The sequence below is a fragment of the Cydia fagiglandana genome, chromosome 19 (genome assembly GCF_963556715.1).
Source record: "Cydia fagiglandana chromosome 19, ilCydFagi1.1, whole genome shotgun sequence".
Taxonomy (NCBI): domain Eukaryota; kingdom Metazoa; phylum Arthropoda; class Insecta; order Lepidoptera; family Tortricidae; genus Cydia; species Cydia fagiglandana.
In genome coordinates, this window is record NC_085950.1 from 354,138 (window position 1) to 377,766 (window position 23,629).

General features: G+C 37.4%; 2 protein-coding genes across 2 annotated transcripts in view; both read right to left on the reverse strand.

Annotated features, from left to right (window-relative positions):
• The window catches only part of LOC134674153 (lactase-like protein), a 33,341-nt gene extending 32,416 nt beyond the window's left edge, over positions 1 to 925 (reverse strand). Inside the window, exon 1 of the mRNA XM_063532208.1 lies at positions 868 to 925. Coding sequence (XP_063388278.1) covers positions 868 to 896 — 29 coding nt within the window. The 5' untranslated portion in view covers positions 897 to 925. The remainder of the gene's footprint in view (positions 1 to 867) is intronic.
• Positions 926 to 2,629: 1,704 nt separating this feature from the next.
• LOC134673899 (isoleucine--tRNA ligase, mitochondrial) lies at positions 2,630 to 23,591 on the reverse strand. Its single transcript, XM_063531953.1, has 14 exons — positions 23,362 to 23,591; positions 23,099 to 23,221; positions 22,301 to 22,593; positions 21,370 to 21,480; positions 17,651 to 17,764; positions 13,376 to 13,575; positions 13,076 to 13,242; positions 12,413 to 12,533; positions 11,869 to 11,978; positions 11,274 to 11,440; positions 10,376 to 10,511; positions 8,346 to 8,500; positions 5,591 to 5,725; positions 2,630 to 4,213 (listed from the first exon to the last, which is right to left on the reverse strand). Exons 1-14 carry the CDS (start codon positions 23,554 to 23,556, stop codon positions 3,370 to 3,372), a joined length of 2,871 nt encoding a protein of 956 aa, XP_063388023.1. The 5' UTR covers positions 23,557 to 23,591; the 3' UTR covers positions 2,630 to 3,369.
• Positions 23,592 to 23,629: the final 38 nt, after the last annotated feature.

A 23,629-nucleotide genomic window follows, 5' to 3' on the forward strand; every position in this document is an offset into this window, starting at 1 on the left:
TGCAAGCCTTCGAAGAGCAGAGGCGAGTGGAACTCGACGCAAAGCGTGACGAGTTAAAGGGCCGACCACCTGCGGTCATCAACTACAATTTTGTCGGAGGGGTGCTGACCTGCGGTGAGTGCGGTCGAGCATTCACTGCAAAGATAGGCTAATACGTCAGTTACTTAAGAGCTCACGATCGTCGCTCTCAATAACTAGTCCAATCCCAGTCGCCGTGGCCGAAACCGACCAGGACAGGATGATGATGATGATGACTATAGTCATGGTGAGACCTTTAACATCTTGAGCTTGGCAACGTCAGATTAGCCCCATTTTTGTCAAACTTCAGTTCTGATGATGAAATCCACGAGGATTGAAGAAACTCAATTTTATAGATTACTAAGGGATTACTGTAATTTATCTATAAATCAAGTATGCGCATTTTCCTTCTTGGTCGCATCCATCATGACTGATGATCGTGGTTGGTGGGTTTTGTTCGGGCACGAACACACTCTCGCCATCGATTCCGGTCCATCGCTTTCCTCACCACGTCATAGAATTTCTGAGATGGTTCCTCGCCTTTGAGTTGGTCAGTCCATCGTGCTGGTGAACGGCCCCGTGACCTTTTGCCATCAGTATTACCAACAACGATTTAACCAGTGCTATTTCGTAAAGCGGAACTCCTGATGAAGACCACAAGGGAACTCCACAACGACAACATTTTACGTTTTCAGGCTGATTGTAAATGTCATTCCCGTAAATGATTTAATTTACTTTTACATGACTTTCACGCTATTTTTATAATTCTGCTTTGCCTTACGGTTGACTGGTAGAGAATGCCTCATGGCATTATGTTCGCCTATTGTAAATTAAGTTTTATATACTTACCCGATAATTACCGCCTTCATGCAAGCCATGTCTTCGACTGATCACCGAACTACATGTTATCTTAGATCGCAAAAAATAATCATGACGATAACGTCCCGCGGAAAATATTTATCTTTAATTCATTGAATGTAAATAAATAGGTACATACTTAAGATGTGACATAATAAATATAATAGGTACCTACCAGTTATTAGGGTTCCGTAGCCAAATGACGAAAAACGGAACCCTTATGGATTCGTCATGTCTGTCTGTCCGTCCGTATGTCACAGCCACTTTTTACGAAACTATAAGAACTATACTGTTGAAACTTGGTAAGTAGATGTATTCTGTGAACCGCATTAAGATTTTCACACAAAAATCCAAAAAAAAAACTATAATTTTTGGGGGCTCCCCATACTAAGAACTGAAACTCAACATTTTTTTTTTCATCAAACCCTAGTATCTATGGATAGGTCTTCAAAAATCATATTGAGGTTTCTAATATCATTTTTTTCTAAACTGAATAGTTTGCGCGAGAGACACTTCCAAAGTGGTAAAATGTGCCCCCCCTCCCCTCCTGTAACTTCTAAAATAAAAGAATGATAAAACTAAAAAAATATATGATGTACATTACCATGCAAACTTCCACCGAAAATTGGGTTGAACGAGGTCAAGTAAGTAGTATTTTTTAATACGTCATAAATCGTAAACCGCAATTTTATTATGTTACTTGCGGCTACGGAACCCTTCAAGGGCGAGTCCGACTCGCACTTAGCCGCTTTTTTTATACAATTATGCAATTGTTGTTTATCTCTTGTTCTTATTATCATTTATATTGATATCCGAGCAAGTGAAAGATTACAAAATTGAACCATGAGCATAACGAGTATTTCTAAACCATTTTTTTAAACACATATTATTTCATAAGCTTCTTGTACGGAACCTTCGGTGGGCGAGTCCGACTCGCGCTTGTCCGGTATTTACTGTATTGGTCGGTTATTGTTGTTACGTGGAAGCATTTTCACTGAGGCCTACCAGGCGTAGGTAGGGCTGCGGCCTTTTGAAGCACTGGTCCTCCATGCACGTTAGTCTCAACTTAATAATAAATTTAATCTAATTTAATATATTTAGTTTTATTATAAAAAAATATATTTGTAGGTATGTATTTTTTTAATTTTATTGGTTGTAATTTATTTTAATTGTAATTCGGACAATATTATAAGTTATAATTTTTTTTTTTTAAATTTAATGTAATTTAGTTACAATATACCTATGGATTCTATGGTCCGAAATAAATGAATTTTTTATTGTGCGTGTGGCAGCTGTCTTAAATAAATAAATATTATAGGACACGCATTATCAAACAAAATGACTAAAGTCTTACAATAAGTGTCATACGCACAATACTTTAGTGAACAATATCTGGAAGACTGAGCTTTACACGGAAAACATATAAAACTCAAAAATGCGCATTTTCCCAGAGATGAGACCTAGGTAGATCGATTGTTCGCCCCCGAATTCACCCATATAGCAAATTTCGTCGAAATATCGCCGTTTCCAAGATCCTCGAAATACATATATGTACAAGACTTGCTCAAGATATAAGGTATAAGGTATAAGATACTCTAAAATCATGAATTAAAAGTGTAATAAAAAACAGTTATCACTTTAAAAAAAAAAAACTTTATTTACACTGTTATAATATCTAAATATTAACTACAGCTAAAATTAGTACATTATTGCAGAGGCCGGGAAAGGGCAATTCGCGGATGAGTTTCGATTTTGTCGGACGACGCGAAGCGAATTGCTATTCCTGCCGAGGCATATATAGTACTTTTCTCCAAACATGCGAGGAAATAAGCTAAAATAATTATTATTTAACCATCAAGCATCACTCAAATCAAACCTTCACATCCAAAATGTCAAAAACAATTTCCCTCTTTAATTAATTTTTAAAAGTTAAAGTTACAAACTTATTCTGCCATTCAGTATTCGTTCATTCAATATAATTGTGCAATATAGTTGGTCAAACCAACTTTTCAGTCAGTAAGAACCAGGAAAACTATACCCATCCTTTTCTTTTGGGTGCTAGTACTAGTGTAAGACAAAGATAGTATGATTCTCTTTGTCTATGTTTGAAATGAGAAAGTCCTTTGACAAACTATATAAGCTTCATGAACACGGATGAGATTTAAAAAAAATATAAAAATAATCTTTGATTTTATTAAGCAGTATTTGCACGATCAAACACGTGAAATGATAGCTGATCGGGTCGTGTAGAAGCGGCTCGCGGCAATAATAATTGGCCGTTTGCGTATTTTATTATTAAAAAGTAAAAAACACTACAGTAATAAGTTATTACTGTAGTGTTTTTTTACTTCCCGTCCGCTAGAACAGGACAGCGATAGTTTGATGTTTTTTAATTAGAGTTTGACATTAACGAAGAACTTCCCGTAGTATTTTTGCTACAGTAAGGTGAACATTTCCGAGCATATTGGAGAAAAATAAATTACCTTTCAGTTTCTACACCGACGCCATAGCAAGTTGACATCTCAAACACTTATCACTATTAGTCTGCGCGTTATACTTGCGACACCGCAGACACTGCTCTCGGCCGCTCTCGCCGACACTCACCGCCCACTTCTCCACACTCTCGACACTCAGACACACCTCGGACACTTCTAAAATCTCATTCAACACACTTTCATTAGTTTCATCTAGATAATTTAAATCAATCAGTGTGGAATATAATGTAGGATTTAATTTTACATCAACAGAGAATTTCTTTAAATTTTCGTTTTTAGTTAAAGCTGTTATATCTTTCTTTAATTCTAAAACCAAATCCATTTTCGTTGTGTCTACGCTTTGATTCTCTAAAACAGGTATATTTTGAGTGAAAAAGAACGGCTTTTCATATAAAGGATGATATTTCCATACCTCTTCTATTAAATGCGGCATAATAGGTGCTATCGCCTTACACAGAGAGACTAGAATCGTGTGAGCAACTAGCTGTGCCCCTATCCTCCCTTCTGACTCTTTAGGAGCACAATATAACCTATCTTTAACGCAATGACAATATAAAGCGGATACCTTATTACTAATAAAATAGAGGATATTTTGAACTGCACTGTTATATCTCAACTCTTTCATATTTTCGTGTACATCTTTTAAAAACTTATAGGTTTCTGCGACCATGTATTGGTCGAAGTAGTTCAGTGGTGGGAGGTTGAGTGGGGGGAGGTCAACGACCCCTAGTAGATATTTGAAGATGGCGCGAATCCTGATGACCTCTGCCTGGCAGTCGTCGAGGAGTTTCTTGCTGACGATGATCTGTGTGTGCTGTGTGCCGTGGCTGGCCACCCACCACCTATAATCATGTTTCAAATTAAATGAACAAATATTAAAATACTAGAGATGAATCCTGGTCTCGGCACCACACTGTACAGCCGCCATCAGATATATAAGAGAGGCTAAGGCGCTCACAAATATCAGAACACGCCTCCACCTATCTATTGTTAGAGCGGTAGAGTGCGTGTTCAGATATTGTGAACACCTTGGCCGCTCCGATATATCTGATGGCAACTGTACATCGCCAGGCGACAACCAGAACTCACCAACTACTACAAGTTCAGAGCCAAGTTGAACCGCACGGTAGTATCAAAACAAGGTTGATTGTTGAACCTTTGAGGCGGAATATTGTCGGAATACACGAAGGTTGACATTGGGTTGTAGGCGCGTGCGCCGGTTGACGTCTTTAGCAATCAAAGGGTTAATTTTGTATTGTAATTATTGAGCTTGGTTCCCTGGCGAAATACACCTCTGTATTCGGAGGGCTGCGGCCTGCAGGTGCAGTCTGCGTCGGTCTGTCACCGTCAACGCAAGCTCCTAATGAACCCCTCGATAAGGAGTGAAACATGTCGTGCGTTTTTCGACGTAAAATACGTAAGTGACCCGTTCTTAAGAGGGGGTAGATGAGGATAAATTTTCAGATTCTGTCAAATTACTCATTACACTGATTTGGTTGTATACTTTATAAATAATTTGTTATATTTTTTAAGTAGTATGACTTGTGAATAAAAATAAATAAAAATTTTAATGACTCTAGATCTCCATGTGACAATATTTATTTACCCTATTTATTTTGACCACAGGTTTTCACTGGTATCATCATTCGTATACGGACATGAATTTCTGTCAGTATATATGCCAAAACGAAATGTCAAAATGGGACGCCCAGGTACACGACCGCTCCGCACGAGCCCCAGCGGGCATCTGAATCAAAGGAGGATTTTGACAGATATGGCGGATGTATGGAAATTTTACGAAAGTTTACATTTACGTTTGAATTTCTCTGTTGCCTTTAAGAGGAAAAATAAGATAAGGCTGATTCGTTGTAGTCCACTTATCTGGCTTTCAAAATCACTCGCTTTCATAGCTTGAGCATCGATTTTTTTATACAAATTTTACTAAACGCTGACATTCGTTCATCTTATTTTAGGTACAACTTTGCATAAGTGTATTTATTATATTGTAAAAGATTTCAGATTTTCAAGTGTGATTCGTCGTAAACACACTCTTTGGGATAATAATGACAATTTTTTTTTTTTTCATCAAGAGATGTGAACGCTAGCGCCTAAACGGTGACTGCCTTTTTTGCTGATTTTGCTCGACGCAGTCTTAATATATTTAATATGTATTTATCTCCCGAAAGTTTTGTTATTGAAATGACACCTAAGTAAGTTACCTCAAGGTGTCGATGCCGTACGCGGGCTGCTTGCCGCCTCCGTGTATGATCTGTTCCGGCGCGACCACATTTCCGAGAGACTTGGACATCTTGCGCCTCTCCGCGTCCACCACAAACCCGTGCACAAAGATGCATCTGACAACATACATATAATTAACCTCAAGCCGCCCAGAGACTTATAGAAAGGTCTCCTGTTCCATTCTAATTTGAACTTTGTGTTGACAAAATAAAACTTCATTTTGCTTGGCAAGGTTTAACTTATGGGCGGCTGGAGGTTAATGTTATTAAACTGAAAATCGTAGTTCAAAACCAAAAAAAGTAAGACTGTTGCCACTTTTTACTAGCGCGTCTTGTATTTATGTAATAGTACATTACTACAGAGGCCGGGACGAAAGGGGTTGCCGGCCGAAGACATATAGACGGCCGAGCGAAGCGAGGCCGGATAGGTCTGAGCGCGGGCAACCCCATTTCCCGCCGAGGTATGTATAGTGCTTTTCTCAAACATGCAATGAAATAAATAAAATAAAAAATCCACGAAACCCAAGTTTTATTTATAGAAAAAACTAAAAGTAAACTACACCCAAAATATAACCAACACGTACCTATATCATTATCACGCGTATGTTTTACACGAGTCGTGTATTTTTACTACCCGTATATTTTCATGTATCTTTGATTTTTTCCCCTTGTATCCGTCTGACTGTCGTTTTCGTCATATAAGTTTACATAGTCTTTCATATTGATATCATGTTTCACATACATCGTTGCTTTATGCATGGAGTAAATAAGTATAATTTCCACAGTGTTGACGAATTTGTAGTTACATTCATTTAAAATATGCCACAAAACTGTTTCTAATAAACTGTAAGCCATTTTTCTTAGTTTCTCAAATAATAAAATTGCCATAAGCAACCATATACATACTTCGTCTTTGACTTGGCGGCAGAGGCAGCAAGTTATTTAAAATCAATTCTGCTTACGCTGCCAATTCCAACACCTACGATTACAATTAATATTAATTTCATTATTTCGTCGGGACTCATATTAAAGTCAAAAAATCACCAACGCACCATAAATCCAATAAAACAGAATGAATATTTTTCAACTTTACCTCCATAACAATTTAAAAAATATAACTACGCGTGTTTGAGTAGACCGTTTTACCGCTAACGTTTAGATGAAATATTTTAAATGTTTTTATTTGTGTAGTTAAATTTATAATTTAAAATTATAAAATTATAGAATGTATTATTTATTAAGTTTATGTTGATTTTATACAAACAAAACTGCAAATTATAGCAAACATTGTTGTTTGTTTTTTTTTTATAGGCGTAGTGGCAGAGTGTCATTACGAACCATAAAGCAAATACTGCCTCTAGTTTTTTTTTAATGGATGAATGCCACGATGCTGTGTCACAAATATCTGTGAAATGAAAATTAAAAAAGAGGACTTTGCCGGCCTAGGCCTGCAAGATGTGTATGAAATTCCATTAACGACCTTTTGTCCTAGCCGCACCTGAAACGTCATACTTCGCAGCCTATTATAAGGAACATAACATCAATATTTCATTGCATGTTTGAGAAAAAATAAGTAAATAACAGCCTACTTTTTTTAAATCGTAGGAGTAAAATTACCATTAATTAATTATCTTAGCGTGTTTATTTATAAAATGAGATTGTCAATTAGTTTAAGTTATAATTTATTATGCTTAGCCAAATGTAATTATGTTATTATACCTACTTATTATGTTGTCTATTGACATTAGATATTGTTTCTAGCTTTAAGTAACAAATATTGTACACCATTAAGATGGTAGACTATGGTTTTAGTACCTATGAAACGTAACACCTTTTATGTATACCTATAGTCACAATAAATATATTATGATTATGATTATAATTATGAAAAGGAATTTACTATTTTATATTGGGCGCGCATGTAGGCAGTACAATGAAAAATGTATGGACGCAGACTTCTTTGGCAGTTCATTAGGTCTGTTTAAGAAAACTGTATATTCTTTGTTGAAGTAAAATAAGTGTGATATGTTGCAAGCAACCGGATACTTGTAATTTGATTCGTTTCTCTTTTACATCTATTCCATTTTTATGTAATTGGGTACTATAAGTTTACACTAATTTTATACATTTGTAAATTATCTCTGTAAATTAGGGAACTAACTATAGGTATATACCAAAATTACCTACTAGCTAACTTGTTCATATGTTTATTTTAAGACTGTTTGTTTCTGAATAAAAAAAAATAACGCGAGAGTTTAAAGTGTTATATATAGTATTGTTAACCCCCGACGCAAAAAGAGGGGTATTATACGTTTGACGGCAAATGTCTGTGGCACCGTAGCTCTCCAACGGATGGGCCGATTTCGATGCGGTTTTTTTTAGGTGAAAGCGAGGTAAGTATAGAAATTGATACAGCAGTTTGAAGAGTATCAACGCTTTTCCAAATAATCCAAGGCATTTTTGTTATAAATTGGATTTTCTTGGCATATAGCGTAGGGTTTTTATTATTATTATTAAATAGGTATAAAGAATACTAGTATCTGCCCGCGAAATCTTCCGAGTACATATTGTTACATTACCCTCTAACCATATTCAGAAAAAACGATTCCTAGTTAATAAGTTTTTGTCAAAAATGTAAACATGGTATACACTTCATCATGTTAAGGGAATAAGAGCGTGCCAAGGTAATTGTGAACACCTCACCCGCTTAGCAACTTCTGCTGCTGACTGTACATACTTGTATGGTGCGCGGCCGGTGACGGCTGCGCTCGTCAGCAGGGAGCTCTGGAACCATCCCGTCAGCTGATCCACGCCCTCGCTGTACAGGGAGGCCGGAGAGGCCGGGAGAGTCCGCCACGACGACCCCGAGTCCAGCCAGATGTCCATTATGTCCTGAAATATAGTCCTCAACTTCAACTTACCAACAAACAATATAAACACACACGTTTGTCGCCTGCAATTTGGTTAAAATATTATTTATTACTTTAATTTATTATATTGACGACCGGTCTGGCCTAGTGGGTAGTGACCCTACCTCCTGCCTGTGAAGCCGATGGTCCTGGTTTCGAATCCCGGTAAGGGCATTTATTTGTGTGATGAACGGTGCCCTATTGATATTCCGAAAAAAAATACGCCGATTTTTGTTTCGCCGACAACGGTTCGCCGACGGGTTCTTTGACGGAGTAACGATTGGCCGAATCTCATTACGCATAGTAGTCGTTTGCGAGAGTAGTCAATAAGCAGAACATTGATACGCATGTTTACTATTCGTAGAATAATCATTTAGTAACTGTCATAATTACCCGAGAAACCATTAGTCGAAACACAATAGGTCGAATGTTCATTTGGCATTAATATTGACTAGAAAAACTTCTCTCTAATGTATTATTTTACTAAATTAACTTTCACATACTTGTAGTATTCATCGAAATTGCTAAAAAAGCAGTTAAGGTTAGTTTAGAGCTGCACCCCTAAGAAAACGAACCGTTGCTGGAAAAGTGGGTTAGGTTAGAACTGCGACCCCCAAGAAAACGAACTGTTGCCAGAAAATTGGGTTAGGTTAGAACTACGCCCCCCAAAAAAACGAACTTAGTTAGGTTAGGTTAGAACTGCGACCCCTAAAAATTTAATTCTTTCCAGAAAATCTGATTGCGTTAAATTAACGACTCAATAAATAAAATTCGTCTGTATCTTAAATTTTGGTAAAAACTTAAGATTCTTCTTATAAACTGTATTTATAAGAAGTAACTTTTCTACAGGTCCATGATTCTGTGAAATGAAATTACATGAACAAATTTTCCTTGAAACTAAACCAATGTTTTAATTTTTTGGTGAACCATAACTAATCCGAACTAAAATTATTTGAAGTAAATATTGTGTAAAGATTATTTTGAAATTACTTGATTTTTTTTCTGTGAAACAAAAATCTTTAGAAAAATTGCCAGCAAAACAAAGCTAAACCATATAAATATAATGATTGTTATAAACCATAATTTACTTTGTTTTTATCAATAAATATTTTTATTAATTTACTTAAAAAAGGATATTTTATTTCATCCTTTTGGTTGTGGGTTTTCTTTATTTTTGCAAAAATTTTTTGTTTCGAAAATAACGACTATATAAAATGTGAAACGTTATTCGACTAAACATTGCTTAAACGAAACGATTACTCTGCTAAATGGAAATCGTCCAATAATAGTTACTGCTAATTTACACAGAAGCGAACTAAACGGTATGTGAACCAAGAGTTTACGTAACGTTAGTCCAAAAGTTACATTGACAAATAAATGACTCTGCGAAACGATGTTCGGCAAATCGTTGTCGGCGAATCGATGATCAGCTAAAAGTTTCTCGGAGAATCATTAGGTACCCGATCTTGACATGTCTTTTAATTGAAAAACACTTTCTAAAAATCAATAACTATTACTTATGAAAGCAGAAGAATATAAATGATCGTATTAGATTCATAATTGTTACATATTTGCCATAACTTATTTTTAAAATGTGTTTTTCAATTAAAAGACACATCAAGATTGTTTACCTTATTTCTAATGCTAAAAAAAACGAACTATAATTTGGGGCTAAGGTGATCTGTGTAAGATATCGCCTAAATAAATAAAAATAAAAAATATATTTTATTTATGTAAACTTATTGCGAGGACTACCTACTGAAACTTACTATAAGTCGATGTCGATAAAAATGACGTAAGATAGCACTCCAGAAGATGGCACACCCGGTCGATGACACTGTTCACAACGAGACCATACCTCTCCTTTGGTGACTTGTTGTATGTCAACCCCGAGCTCCCGGGCCAGGCCTGGTGGCAGCAGGTCAGCCACCGGGGCCGCCCACCACACGTCTGGCCCGCGGTCCAGTAGATGACACACCCGGTCGATGAAACGCCTGTTCAAATATATATAATCTTATACATACCTTTAAATGAGCAATTTTTATATATTTATTATAAAAAGTGATCGATTTTTCGCTCCCGGAAACCTCCATATAGCAAATTTCATCGAAATGGTTAGAGCCGTTTCCGAGATCCCCGAAATATATAATTTATATGTGTATAATCTACATATATGGGGGTTTTCGGGGGCGAAAAATCGATGTTTAGATCTCTAGGAAAACGCAAAAGTAAAGCTCGGTCTTCCAGATGTTGGTATGTTACATGAGTAGGAGTTTTTACATATAGTAGGAGAGGAGGAGTTTGTTAAGAACTATAGACAATTAGATAATAGAAGAGGAAACTGAGGAAAGATCCTTGGGCACCTGATACGAAACGACCAATTTATCAAAAACATCATAAAAGGGAGAGTTGATTTGTCTGGTTTTTCTCACTCATAATGCACCCAAATCGATGCCGTTTACCCAGACTTCGCTAAAACATTTGACAAAGTTGACCACAACATCCTCTACACTAAAGACAAAGGATTTACACATTTTTAACTCCGAAATCGTTTACAACTTGTCAGCGTCCGCGGCTATTATTCAGAAATCTGAAATTATTTATTTACATCGATACAGTATGGAGAAGTTACAATACATTCCTTTCCGTTTGAGGCTAGTTCTGGTGTACCACAGGGATCCAATCTAGGTCTTATTTTGTTTCTTACATTTATCAGCGATTTTCTAGATAGCATCAAGTGTAAAGAAGAACGTTACCTGTGGAGTATAGGCTTCCCGTGATAATTCAGGGCGGGTATGGGTACGCCCCACGCGCGTTGCCGTGATATGCACCAGTAGGGGCGCGACTCTATGCGGGCCCTGAAGCCCTGCCGGGATTGCTGCGCGGTCGAGGAGGGAAGGATTTGGACGCGCTCCAATGCTTCCTAATACAAAAACAACGAAACTAGAGTCGGACCAAGAAGTCTGCAGCGGATTTGATAGCCCGCGCAGTGCAAGTGTTATTAATGCGTTATAATTTCATAAAGTTTGACGTTTAAAATGACACTTGCACTGCGCGGGCTATCAAATCCGCTGCAGACTTTTATTGGTCTGACTCTACATTTTTTAATGTTTCGTAGCAATTGGAACAGAACATATAAATCGACCGAGCGAGAGTAAAAGTCTCAGTTTCAGCTTGAACAAAACTGCCGGACATGTTCTCTTGTACGGGTTGCATTTCTGCACCGATTTTCGTGAAATTTTCCGAAAATTAAGAGTTAATCATTAATCATAATTTATTTCAAAACGACAGATTTATAGACGTCGTCAGCTCACAGAGTTAACATTAGATTAATAGTAGTGGGATACTTACTAAAGCTTTCTCCTTCAACGCCTCAGTGTTGATGAACCACTGGTGGCTGGCCCTCAATATGACGGGCTTCTTAGTCCGCCAGTCCAAAGGGTACGAGTGCGTGTGGACACCTAACATATAAGAAACAACTATACAATACAATACTCTTTATTGCACACCTCACATACTCGTAGTCTACAATAAATGTACAGTAACATAAACAAAGACAATAAAGGTATCAACAGGCGGTCTTATCGCTTAAGAGCGATCTCTCCCAGACAGTATTTGGCGATCGGAGACAATAGCACACACACACACACATACATACATAATACTTTAAATTAAAACTACATAAAAATAATTACACAAAATTAAATATTGCGGTAAATGATCCTCACTCAGCATTGGTTTCATTATACCCAAAGATTTAAAATAAATATAAAAAAAATTAATTAGGGATTTTGTAAATGGATATGACGAAATTAAGGTGAAATGAAACCAAACCATCCAGTAAGGCCACTGGATGGATGGGCTAGGCGGCACTCAGTAAACGGGCGACAGGTACCTCGCTTCAGCACCTGGTCTCCGAGGAGAGCGATGACGGCCTCCTGCCCGCGGCCGAGCACGGAGAGGCCGTCCAGAGAGCCGAGGTTGCAATACAGCCCTGACTCGTCCACGTTGCATTCCTGAAATATTTGTCTACTGTAACGCTTATTAGGATTCCGTATCTTAAAAGGAAAAAACGGGACCCTGAAAGGATCACTCGTGCGTCTGTCTGAGTGTCCGACTGTCCGACCCCCCCCCCCCCCTCTTGTATCTCCGAAACTACTGCGTCTAAAAATTTGAGAAAATAAAATACACAAAATAGTTTTTTACCTATAGATGATAGGAAAACCTATTAGGAATGTGCAGTCAAGCGTGAGTCAGACTTAATTACTTATCGTTATCGTATCGTTAGTCGTTTTTAATCCGACCCCTAGGTACGGTTTTTTAAAGACATTTTATTCACGTTCCACATAAAAAATACATTGTTAAAACTGGGTAATGTACGGAATCCTTGGAGCGCGAGTCTCACTCGTACTGAGCGGTTTTTTTAAACCATGTCGGTGCAAACAAGTATACGGCTACGCTGATGGTAAGCGGCCATTGTACTGTTATGGATACCGACGTTGCAATTCTGAAATATTTATTTTTGTTGAGTTATTTTATGTAATATAATGTGTCTCACCACTGGTATATTGTGTTCTAGCCCCACTAGGAAGTCCTCAGGGCCGTGTGCGGGGGCCGTGTGCACTAGGCCGGTGCCCTTGGAGGCCGAAACATGATTGGCGGGGAGGAGGGGGAACGATTGGTTCAGGATCTTGTGGTGGTAGCGACCACCTGTGAGCTGTGATCCTGTAAATAATAGGAAAAAAAGATACTTACAGCAAAAAAATAACCCTACCCGACGAGTTTAAAAAATACAATAGTTATATAGAACATTATGAACCATAGTTTGAAGACTTTTGTCGATAGCTGGGTACTGTACCTTCAACCTCTGCGATCTTCTGCACCCCTCGTTCTAGAGTCTTCTCCAGCTGCTCGACCAGCTCGGCGGCTACGAGGAACAGCCCCACCAGCCCTTCTATCCTCACCACGCTGTACATGAGCTGTGCGCTGAAGCAGATGGCGCGGTTCGCCACCAGCGTCCAAGCGGTCGTCGTCCAGATTATCACAGAGACGCTTTCGCTGAAATGTGATAGTTATTTCTCGAAGAAATAAAGAAATAAATATTTTATATAAGCTCAATAAGGCTTGTGTTGTGGGTACTATACGACAATGTATATAATATACACTTATATATAAATACTTATATACATAGAAAACATCCATAAATCAGGAACAAATATTTGTGATGAAAACACAAATAAACGCCCTTACCAGGATTCGAACCCGGGACCTCCTGCTTCATAGGCAGGGTCACTACCACAGTACACTAAGAACAGTAGTGAATCTAAGGCCGCTCGGCAAGTTATTTGCCTACTCTTGCGTTGGCGCTTAGGGTTGTCACTTTTATTGTACCTTCATACTGATACGCGACCCGGCCGCCGCGCCCCGCGCCCCACGGCGGGTTGGTCAACGACACCTTCTCGTAACTCATGAGGCCCTGGTACTTGTGTAGCGCTAAATTCAATTTTTAAAGAGTTTTTTCTCGATTTTAGCCACCGTAGTAGCCTATGGAGACTAACAAGTAACGCAAAGCGGTATTCGTAGGCAATGGATGTTCCTATATTAAGGGTGTCACATGTGCGTTTCTGACTTTTGATGCAATTGTTCCTACAATACAATACGACCGCGGCGAGCTGTACTGAGGCCTACCGAGAGCAGACAAATGCGAGCGGGTGGGCAGCGTACTCGAATGCACGCGATCACAGTCGCGGTACGGCCCACACTGCCGCCACCGTATTCCCCCGTATTCTATGCTAATGTGTGCGTGGCAGCGCACATAGGTTGGAAATCGCGATTTAGGCCGCCAAAAGTCAACTTTCTAAAAGTCGGCTTATCGCAAAACTAATTAGTTCTCGAAAAACACCACACTATCACGGAATTAATCCCACCCCACCATCACCCTTATCAGTTACGTAGGTCATCTACCAGGTTCTCAAACCTCAGTCATCACAAACGTTGCACGCGCGATTCTTAGCACTGTTATCCGAAGCAAACATTTCTAAGCCAATATTTATTTTTGTGGAGTTTATTTGTCAGTGAAAGTGATGAATATCAAAAATTCAGGTAAATTTCTATTATTTTAAATTATTTTGAATTAGAAATATTTATTTTATGATATATACATAACCCACTAAACATGACCCTTTTCTTGATGAAAGTTTTGTTATTTTTTCATATTCAATTGTGAAAATACTATACTTCCGGGCACGTCCCAGTTATATTTTTTATGTCATTCTATAAATCAACTATATCTTTACATTTTATGAAAAAATTGGAGGGCACTTTTGGGCACTTTGTAAAATATCGAGTTTCAAAAAAAAATTTCGGAAAAGGCAAATTATTACGTTTTGTGTTCATTAGCGTTAAAATGTCTTTTCTGTTATTCTAGGTTCTAGGTTAAAAGTTGTGGCTTGAAAATATCTGTCTGATAAGTTATATGAACAGAATTTTCAGTCAATAACTGAAAAATTGGACTTTTTGGAAAATTATCTCCTTATGCGCTCAGGTGACGGAGATGAAGAAAAAAAGAACATGAAGCGTAAATTTTCACATTTTGAATCAGAATTTAAAAAGAGATGGATTAGATCACGTGGCATTGTGGAAAATTTTCTGATATCTAATGAATCTTGGTTGGAAGGAAGCTCCGCCGCTCCGCTCATACGCTCTGGAAACGGCAAAGCTTTATATAAATTTGTATGAGTGGCATCCGATGACACCGACAATGCACAAAATACTGATCCATGGCAGAATTACATATTATTGAAAACTTAATAGTTCCCTTAGGACATCTTTCGGAGGAAGCTGCAGAAGCCCGAAACAAACACTTTCGGCCATATCGTTTAAACTATGCCCGAAAGTTTTGCCTGGACATTTACCATAGGTTGGTTCTGACCTCCGATCCGCTTATCAGCAGTACCTACGAGAAAGATAACGAAACCTCGAGTTAAATTATTTCTGTCAGAAACTATGCAGCTATTGATTTCTGCTGAACCACATAAGGCGAGAGCGGAGAATGATCAATGCTATCCAAGCGATGCTGGATTTTTCTTTAAGATATGATGATGATTAAATGTGGCGAGGGTTTTATTTATTTATATTAATCTTTTTGGGTAAATGTATCAATCGTAATAATATTAGATAACAACCTTTGTATATTTCTATTAGTTTCTGTAATACATATGTTACTCTTATACCTAAATATAATATATATGTATAAATATATGTATATTTTATTATTTGTATGTTCAATGGAAGAAAATACATATTTATTTACTATATTATCTATCATTAATACTCGTTACCTATATTAAATAATCAAGCGAGGAGGATCAAAATCAACATTTTTTGGAAAAAAGGCCCAAAATTTAAAAATAATAATTGTAATTATCTAAAAATATGTTTTCTTAGTTCGAAATCGTATATAAAGCGCAAAAATGCAATAAAATATTTTTGGCGGCCTAAATCGTGATTTCCGACCTATGTGCAGCGCGTGCGTACACGGCGTCCGGCGCGCACGCACACATTCAAGCCGGCAGCGGCACATTTCTATGAAGATTCACTACTGTTCACAGTGGCGGATTTCCCATAAGGCACAGTAGGCCCGGGCCTAGGGCGGCGAGATATTAGGGGCGGCAAATTGTGACAAAAAATTCGCTGATGATAACAAAAAATGACTCAAAATTTATCAGGCCAGGCAACGAATTCTCAAAAAAAGGTACCTAGAGGGAAATGCTTGAAACACAATTTATGACTTTGTACCTAACTTTATTTGGACTATCTAGGAGGTGAACATATCAAAAGTCCCCGGCCGTAGCCCTTGAGCCGGGGGAAGAGAGAGGTTTGTAGGTCACATTTTTCAGTTTTTCGCTTATATCTCGGAAACTATGCATTCTAACGACATGATCATTATTCATTATACAAAAAGAAAGTTGGTTAAATTTGCTACAAGCTAAAATTTTTACGATATCTGGAGGGCCCTCCACACTTGTGCGCGAATCGCGGCGCGAAGCCGCGGACGCGAGTGTGGCGTCGATTTCGCATATTGTTGACGCCTTCGCGCCTTGTTCCTCGTTTATAAGGTTCCGTAACTCAAAAGGAAAAAACGGAACCCTTATATATACTCGTGCGTCTGGCTGTCCGTCTGTCACAGCCTATTTTCTCCTTTAAATATGGAGGCCATTTTTGGGGGGTAAATGAGAAAATTTAAAAATAAAGGTTTCAAACTATACCGTGTTACATATCAAATCAAAGAGCTCATTGTAAGAATCTCAAATATTTTTTTTTATAATTTTAGGCTAAATAGTTTAGCAGTTATTCAAGAAAATAGGCAAATACAATGTTTTTCTTATGTTTCTTTTTTAGATTTTTTGAATGTTTTTGTAGGTACATAAAAAGTCAATGTTATTGGCAAAACTGTCACTTAAAATGAATAAGTATTTGCTTATTTTTTCGTAAAACCTTCATGTCACAAGGACGTATAGTTTCTGAGATATAATAAGCGAACAACCGAAAAATGTGACCTTCAAACCAAACCCCCCCTACTTTTGATATGTTCACCTCCTAACGAGTCCAAAAAAGTTACTAAGTAAAAAATGTGTCCCAAGCATTTCCCTCTATAATATATCTTTTCGTTGCCTGATCCAAATGTAGTCAATATGATGGGTGCTGATGCTGAGAAAGGGGCGGCTACAAGGCTTGGGGCCTAGGGCGGCAAAGACTGCAAATCCGCCACTGACTGTTCATGTACTGTGCTACCGACTAGGCTAGGAGGTCGTTAAGAAAGGAAGGAGTTCTAAATTTTTTTTTTAATATTGGGAACACCTTTACGCAGATCAACCTAGCCCCAAACTAAGCAAAGCTTGTACTATAGGTACTAGGCGACGATATACATACTTATGTAGATAAATACATACTTATGTACATAGAAAACACCCATGACTCGGGAGCAAATATTAGTGTTCATCACACAAATAAATGCTCTTACTGGGATTCGAACCCAGGACCATCGGCGTCGCAGGCAGGGTCACTACCCACTAGGCCAGACCGGTCGTCAAAATTAAGTTACTTAAAAATGAAGTAACATGTGTAAAGTTACCCGTTCACAGCATCTCTGATGTTCCCGGGCACGGAGTCCAGAGGGAAGCTGACGTAGACCTCTGTACTCTGGAACTGAGGGTCATACTCCAGCTCCGCTTCCGCTAGTGCTGTTCTGCAAATTAAATACTAGTTGACATTTAAAATAAAATACTTTACACCATTCAAGAAACCACCAGAATATTAATAGAGAAACGTAGACAGCAGTTATTATTAAACACAATTTCTATTTTTAAACCCATATAAAACTATAAAGAGTAGGTAATTTGATCGTGACGTCACATGCTAGTGTTTCATATAAATTTTGAAAATCGTTTTGATAATTCGACAAAATAAACTTATTCGACCAGTTGTCCCCTATTCTGAACCGATTCTTGTGAAATTCTGAGAGAACGTTCGATGATTATGATTAAATAGATTTTATTATTCTTTATTCAGACAAACACTAGGTATAAATTTACAGGTGCAAGATGCCAAGACACTTATACTGTTAATACATAGTCAGTATCATAAACATGTCGATTCAGTTTTTGGACTTTTTTCAAAATCAGCGTAGCCATACATTTATTCAGTTTCAAGTTTTGCTCGCGAAGTCTACAGCTCAAAGAGCCACTAGTATATTACAAAATATTTATTTAAAGTTAAAACGTAAAATAAGTAGTTGTTTTATTTACTAACCTTATTTTAGAACTTACGAATTTATTTTAGAATATAATCTATATATATATAAATGCAAGTGTCCTGACTGACTGACTGACTGACTGACTGACTGACTGATTCATCAACGCAGAGCCGAAACTACAAAAGCCAGAAACAGCTAAGGGGGTTAAAAAGGGGATGAAAGTTTGTATGGGGTTAAAGTTTTCTTTTAAGCTAGGAATTTGAAACTTCGTAAAAAGATATATTATTAAAATACAAGAAAACTAATTTCAGCGTTTTTGAAAATTCATCCCTTAAGGTGGTGAAAAAGGGGTTAAAAGTTTGTATGGATATCAAAAAAAATTTCAAGTGGTGGACTAGAATCTTTGTATTTAGGGATATTATTAGAAGACAGGAAAAGTAATTTCAGCGTTTTGTAAAATTCATCCCCTAACAGGGTTAAAAAGGGGGTGAAATTTTTTATCCATTACAAATGCTTTGAAACTTCGTAGAAAGACATAATAGCCGATTACAAAAAAAAGTGATTGCAATGTTTTTGGAAATTCTACCCCTAAGGGGGTTAAAAAAGGGATGAAAGTTCGACTTCGGGTGCAAATTTTATTTTAAGTTAGGAACTTGAAACTTTGTAAAAAAGTATCAAATTTAAATACAAGAAAACTAATTTTAGCGTTTTAGAAAATTCATCCCCCAAGGTGGTGAAAAAGGGGTTGAAAGTTCGTATGGATATCAAAAAAATTTTCGAGCACGGGACTTGAATCTTTGTATTTAGGGATATTATTAGAAGACAATAAAAGTAATTTCAGCGTTTTGTAAAATTCATCCCCTAACAGGGTTAAAAAGGGGATGAAAGTTTGTATGGGGTTAAAGTTTTCTTTTGAGCTACGAATTTGAAACTTCGTTAAGAGATATACTATTAAAATACAAGAAAACTAATTTCAGCGTTTTTGAAAATTCAACCCCTAAGGTGGTGAAAAAGGGGTTGAAAGTTTGTATGGATATCAAACATTTTTTCGAATGTGGGACTTGAATCTTTGTATTTAGGGATATTATTAGAAGACAGGAAAAGTAATTTCAGCGTTTTGTAAAATTCATCCCCTAACAGGGTTAAAAAGGGGTTGAAAGTTTGAATCCATTACAAATGGTTTTGAAACTTCTTAAAAAGGCATAATAGCCGATTTAAAAAAAAAGTGATTGCAACGTTTTTGGAATTTCAACCCCTAAGGGGGTTAAAAAGGGGGGTTGAAGTTCGTCTGCGGGTGCAAATTTTATTTTAAGCAAGGAACTTGAAACTTTGTAATAACGTTTTAAATTAAAATACAAGAAAACTTATTTCAGCGTTTTTGACGATTCATCCCCTAAGGTGGTGAAAAAGGGGTTAAAAGTTTGTATGGATATCAAACATTTTTTCGAGCGCGGGACTTGAATCTTTGTATTTGGGGATACTATTAGAAGTCAATAAAAGTAATTTCAGCGTTTTGTAAAATTCATCCCCTAACAGGGTTAAAATGGGTTTCAAAGTTCCATTACAAATCCATCCAAATCCATTACAAATGCTTTGAAAATTCTTAGAAAGGCATAATAGCCGATTACAAAAAAAAAGTAATTGCAACGTTCTTGGAAATTCAACCCCTAAGGGGGTTAAAAAGGGGATGAAAGTTCGTCTTCAGGTGCAAATTTTATTTGAAGCTAGGAACTTGAAACTTTGTAAAAAGGTATTATATTAAAATACAAGAAAACTAATTTCAGCGTTTTTAAAAATTCATCCCTATGGTGGTGAAAACGGGGTTGAAAGTTTTTATGGATATCATGCATTTTTTCGAGCGCGGGATTTGAATCTTTGTATTTGGGTATATTATTAGAAGACAATAAAAGTGATTTCAACGATACAAAAAAAAGTACTTGCAACGTTTTTGGAAATTCAATCCCTAAGGGGGCTAAAAAGGGGATGAAAATTCGTCTCGGTGTGTAAATTTAATTTTAAGCCAGGAACTTTAACTTTTTGGAAAAAAGGTAATAAATAAAAAAACATGAAAACTAATTCAAGCATTTTTGAAAATCATCCCCCAAGGTGGCGAGAAAGGGGTTGAAAGTTTGTATGGAGATCAGATATTTTGTGAGTGCGGAATGCGGAACTTGAATCTTTGTATAAGGGCATAGGTACCTATTATGAGAATACAAGAAAAGTAATTTCAGCAACCAACATTAAAATCCACTTGACTTAAAACTTCATACAACTTGCTAAAAAAGAAAAGTACTTAATTTCAACATTGCTTGGATATAAAAATTATAGGTACCTACTAAAGATGTAAAATGTTGAAGATAAGATTCCACGCGGACGAAGTCGCGGGCAACAGCTAGTTTACAAATAAATAAATCTTTATATCTCATAATTACTAATAAAAATACACCGGTTCAAAACGTCGTAAAACGAAACGTTTAAATCATGTCCAAGTTGGGGGCGTGGCCAACGACAAATCGCAAGCCAAATTGTATAATGTATGCCACTAGGCTAGCTGACCTACCTGCCGGTGTATTATGGATGGTTGATCCATCTTTATACACGTGATACACGTGATAGAATAACTGTCACTTTTTAACACCGTGGGATAGAAAGTGACGGAAACCGTTTTATCACGCTGTCATGTAGGGGTCCCCATTGTTTCCCAAATAGTTTTAGGCCTGAGTTACACTTGTAAGTTTTACTTACGTAAGTAGGGACAAAGCTATTTGTTAGAACAAGATAACGATATTCATCTCTCATTCTCTAGTATAGCCGTGTCCCTACTTACGTAAGTAAAACTTACAAGTGTAACTCAGGCCTTAAGTCATAATGTAATGTTTCGTTAGTTATAATTGGTTTTTCTCAGAAACGCGTAACTTTTCAGGATTGCCATAAAACAAACCTAACCTAACCTATATATAGAATAACCTTACGAAAATCCTGAAAAGTTAACGGTTTCATTTTAATTATTAATATGACAAACAATGCATTATAACTTAAAACTTTATGGGAAAGAACGATCATCATATCCGTACTGGCTTGTAGGCTACAAGACTCACTTTGAAGACGGCGACCAATAAACGGGCTTGAGAGCCCTAAAGATGAGCCCCTTCTCGTACATCTCGTAGAACAGCTCCAGCTGGCTCTTCACATAGCTGTTATCCAGGGTCCTGGAACATATACAAGTATCTACTCTTTATTATTGAGTTTAAACTGTTGTGATTCATACTTACAATAACAAGAGTTTTCTTGCTAATTGGTATGTCATGCTGATGACGGAAAGCTGAAGCTGGGGCAGAGTCGGGGTATAGGGTAATATAATTATTAGGCGAGTGTAAGGATATGAATGAGTACTTTATTGGGCAAGTTACCTATTTTATACATAAGAAGTTATTGCGCACTAGAAGTAAAAGTGGACCTTTACATATGGTAAAGTACATACTAACACTAAGCTAATTAAAGCGCATCTTCTACTCTGAGTTGCAAAGTGGCAAGTGGAAACAGGGCGGCCAACTTTTGCGCTACAAAGATGTGCTGAAGCGTCACATGCGGAGATGTGACATTGAACCATCGCACTGGGAGACTTCGGCACAAGATCGGCCAAAGTCGAGGCATACAGTGAGTACAAAAGCGCAAGCCCTTGAAGAGCAGAGGCGAGTGGAACTCGACGCGAAGCGTGACGAGTTAAAGGCCCGACCACCTGCGGTCATAAATTACAATTTTGTCGGAGGGTTGCTGACCTGCGGTGAGTGTGGACTACATTCACCGCAAAAATAGGCTACGTCAGCCACCTGAGAGCTCACGATCGTCGCTCTCACTAGCCAGTAAATACCCAGTCGCCGAGGCCGAAACCGGCTAGGACAGGATGAAGCTAATTAATTTTACGATTTCACTCACCCAATTCTCTTGAAATTTTGTGTGTTGTTATGTATAATATTTATGTTGATTTAGTTTATATAGGCAACCTGGCCACCACTGATAGACACATACCTGTAACACTGCCCGTCCCAGTCAGCCATCACTCCCCAGCTCTGAAACTGTGCCTTCTGCCTCTCTATAGTCTCCAATGCAAACTTCCTCGCCACTTGACGTATTTCAACCGCACTAGATGGCATTGTCTCTTGCTTTTGTGTTTCAACAGTAGATGGTGCTGATTTTTTCGACTTTTCGGTTTGTTGGAGGGCTTTGAGCTCGATGGGGAGGCCGTGGCAGTCCCAGCCGGGGACATAGTGGACCCTGTTGCCGAGGAGGATGTGGTGCCGGTTGTTTATATCTTTGATTATCTGGAAAATGGGAAATTATATGTAGTTGATTGTCGTTACTGATTGAATATTTAAAAAATATTTTTGATTATGTCAATATTGTTGGAAACACAAGTAGTTTGGTTGCAACACAACAGTGTCACAGGCATATTGTGCCTATACAGCTAGGCACTAGGATTCACTGTTTATGTTATTGTATGAATGATAACAAGACCTTGTCAAATTATTGAATTGTTTCATTAGTACTAAATGCTTTCTTATGCTACTTTTCAGGGAATTCAAACTTTTACGAAGAAATGATTATAATATCAAAGACAATATATGAATATTTGATAATATATTTAGGAGTTATCAGGAAACAAAAACTAAGTAAGTAGTAATAAAATAAATTAAGCTATGCACTCAAACCATGGGTATAATGTATCCTTTAATACTTTGCAAGAATAAAGACAGGCAACCATCTTGATTATTTAATTGCATTCAATGTTCGTGATGTTTTGTGAAACGTAAAAAAGTATTTACATACCTTATTAACAGCATGTCCCATGTGCAAGTCTCCGTTAGCGTACGGCGGGCCATCGTGCAGTACAAACTCTGGCCCTTTCAGGTGTTCCCTCTGCCAGTTGTAGAGCTCGGAAAACTTCGCGGCCTAAAAATATACAAGGACTTTCTTCAATGGGTTTAAGCCTTTTTTCAAATGCAAATCGGTTTGACTACTAAGAGTTAACTTAAATAAGTAGTTAAAAAGGAGCAAATAATTATATGTAATCAATTTTATATGCAATTTACCTTTTGAATCTCATCTTTCCTTGCACTATTAGATCGCGCAGGAAAGTCTGTTTTTGGGAATAGAATTGTATGAGAGTATGTTTTCGTTTTCGGTTCAGCGGAACTTTTCATTCGCACGAGTCCTATTGGAACCCATTTTATTATGGTTTTCTTATAATATGTGTGTAAAACATTTAAATTTCTACTGCATAACATAGTTTTTAGGTTATGTTATGCTCTGTACTTTGCAGATGACATACGTGACATTGACGTAAAGATTTGTAATGTT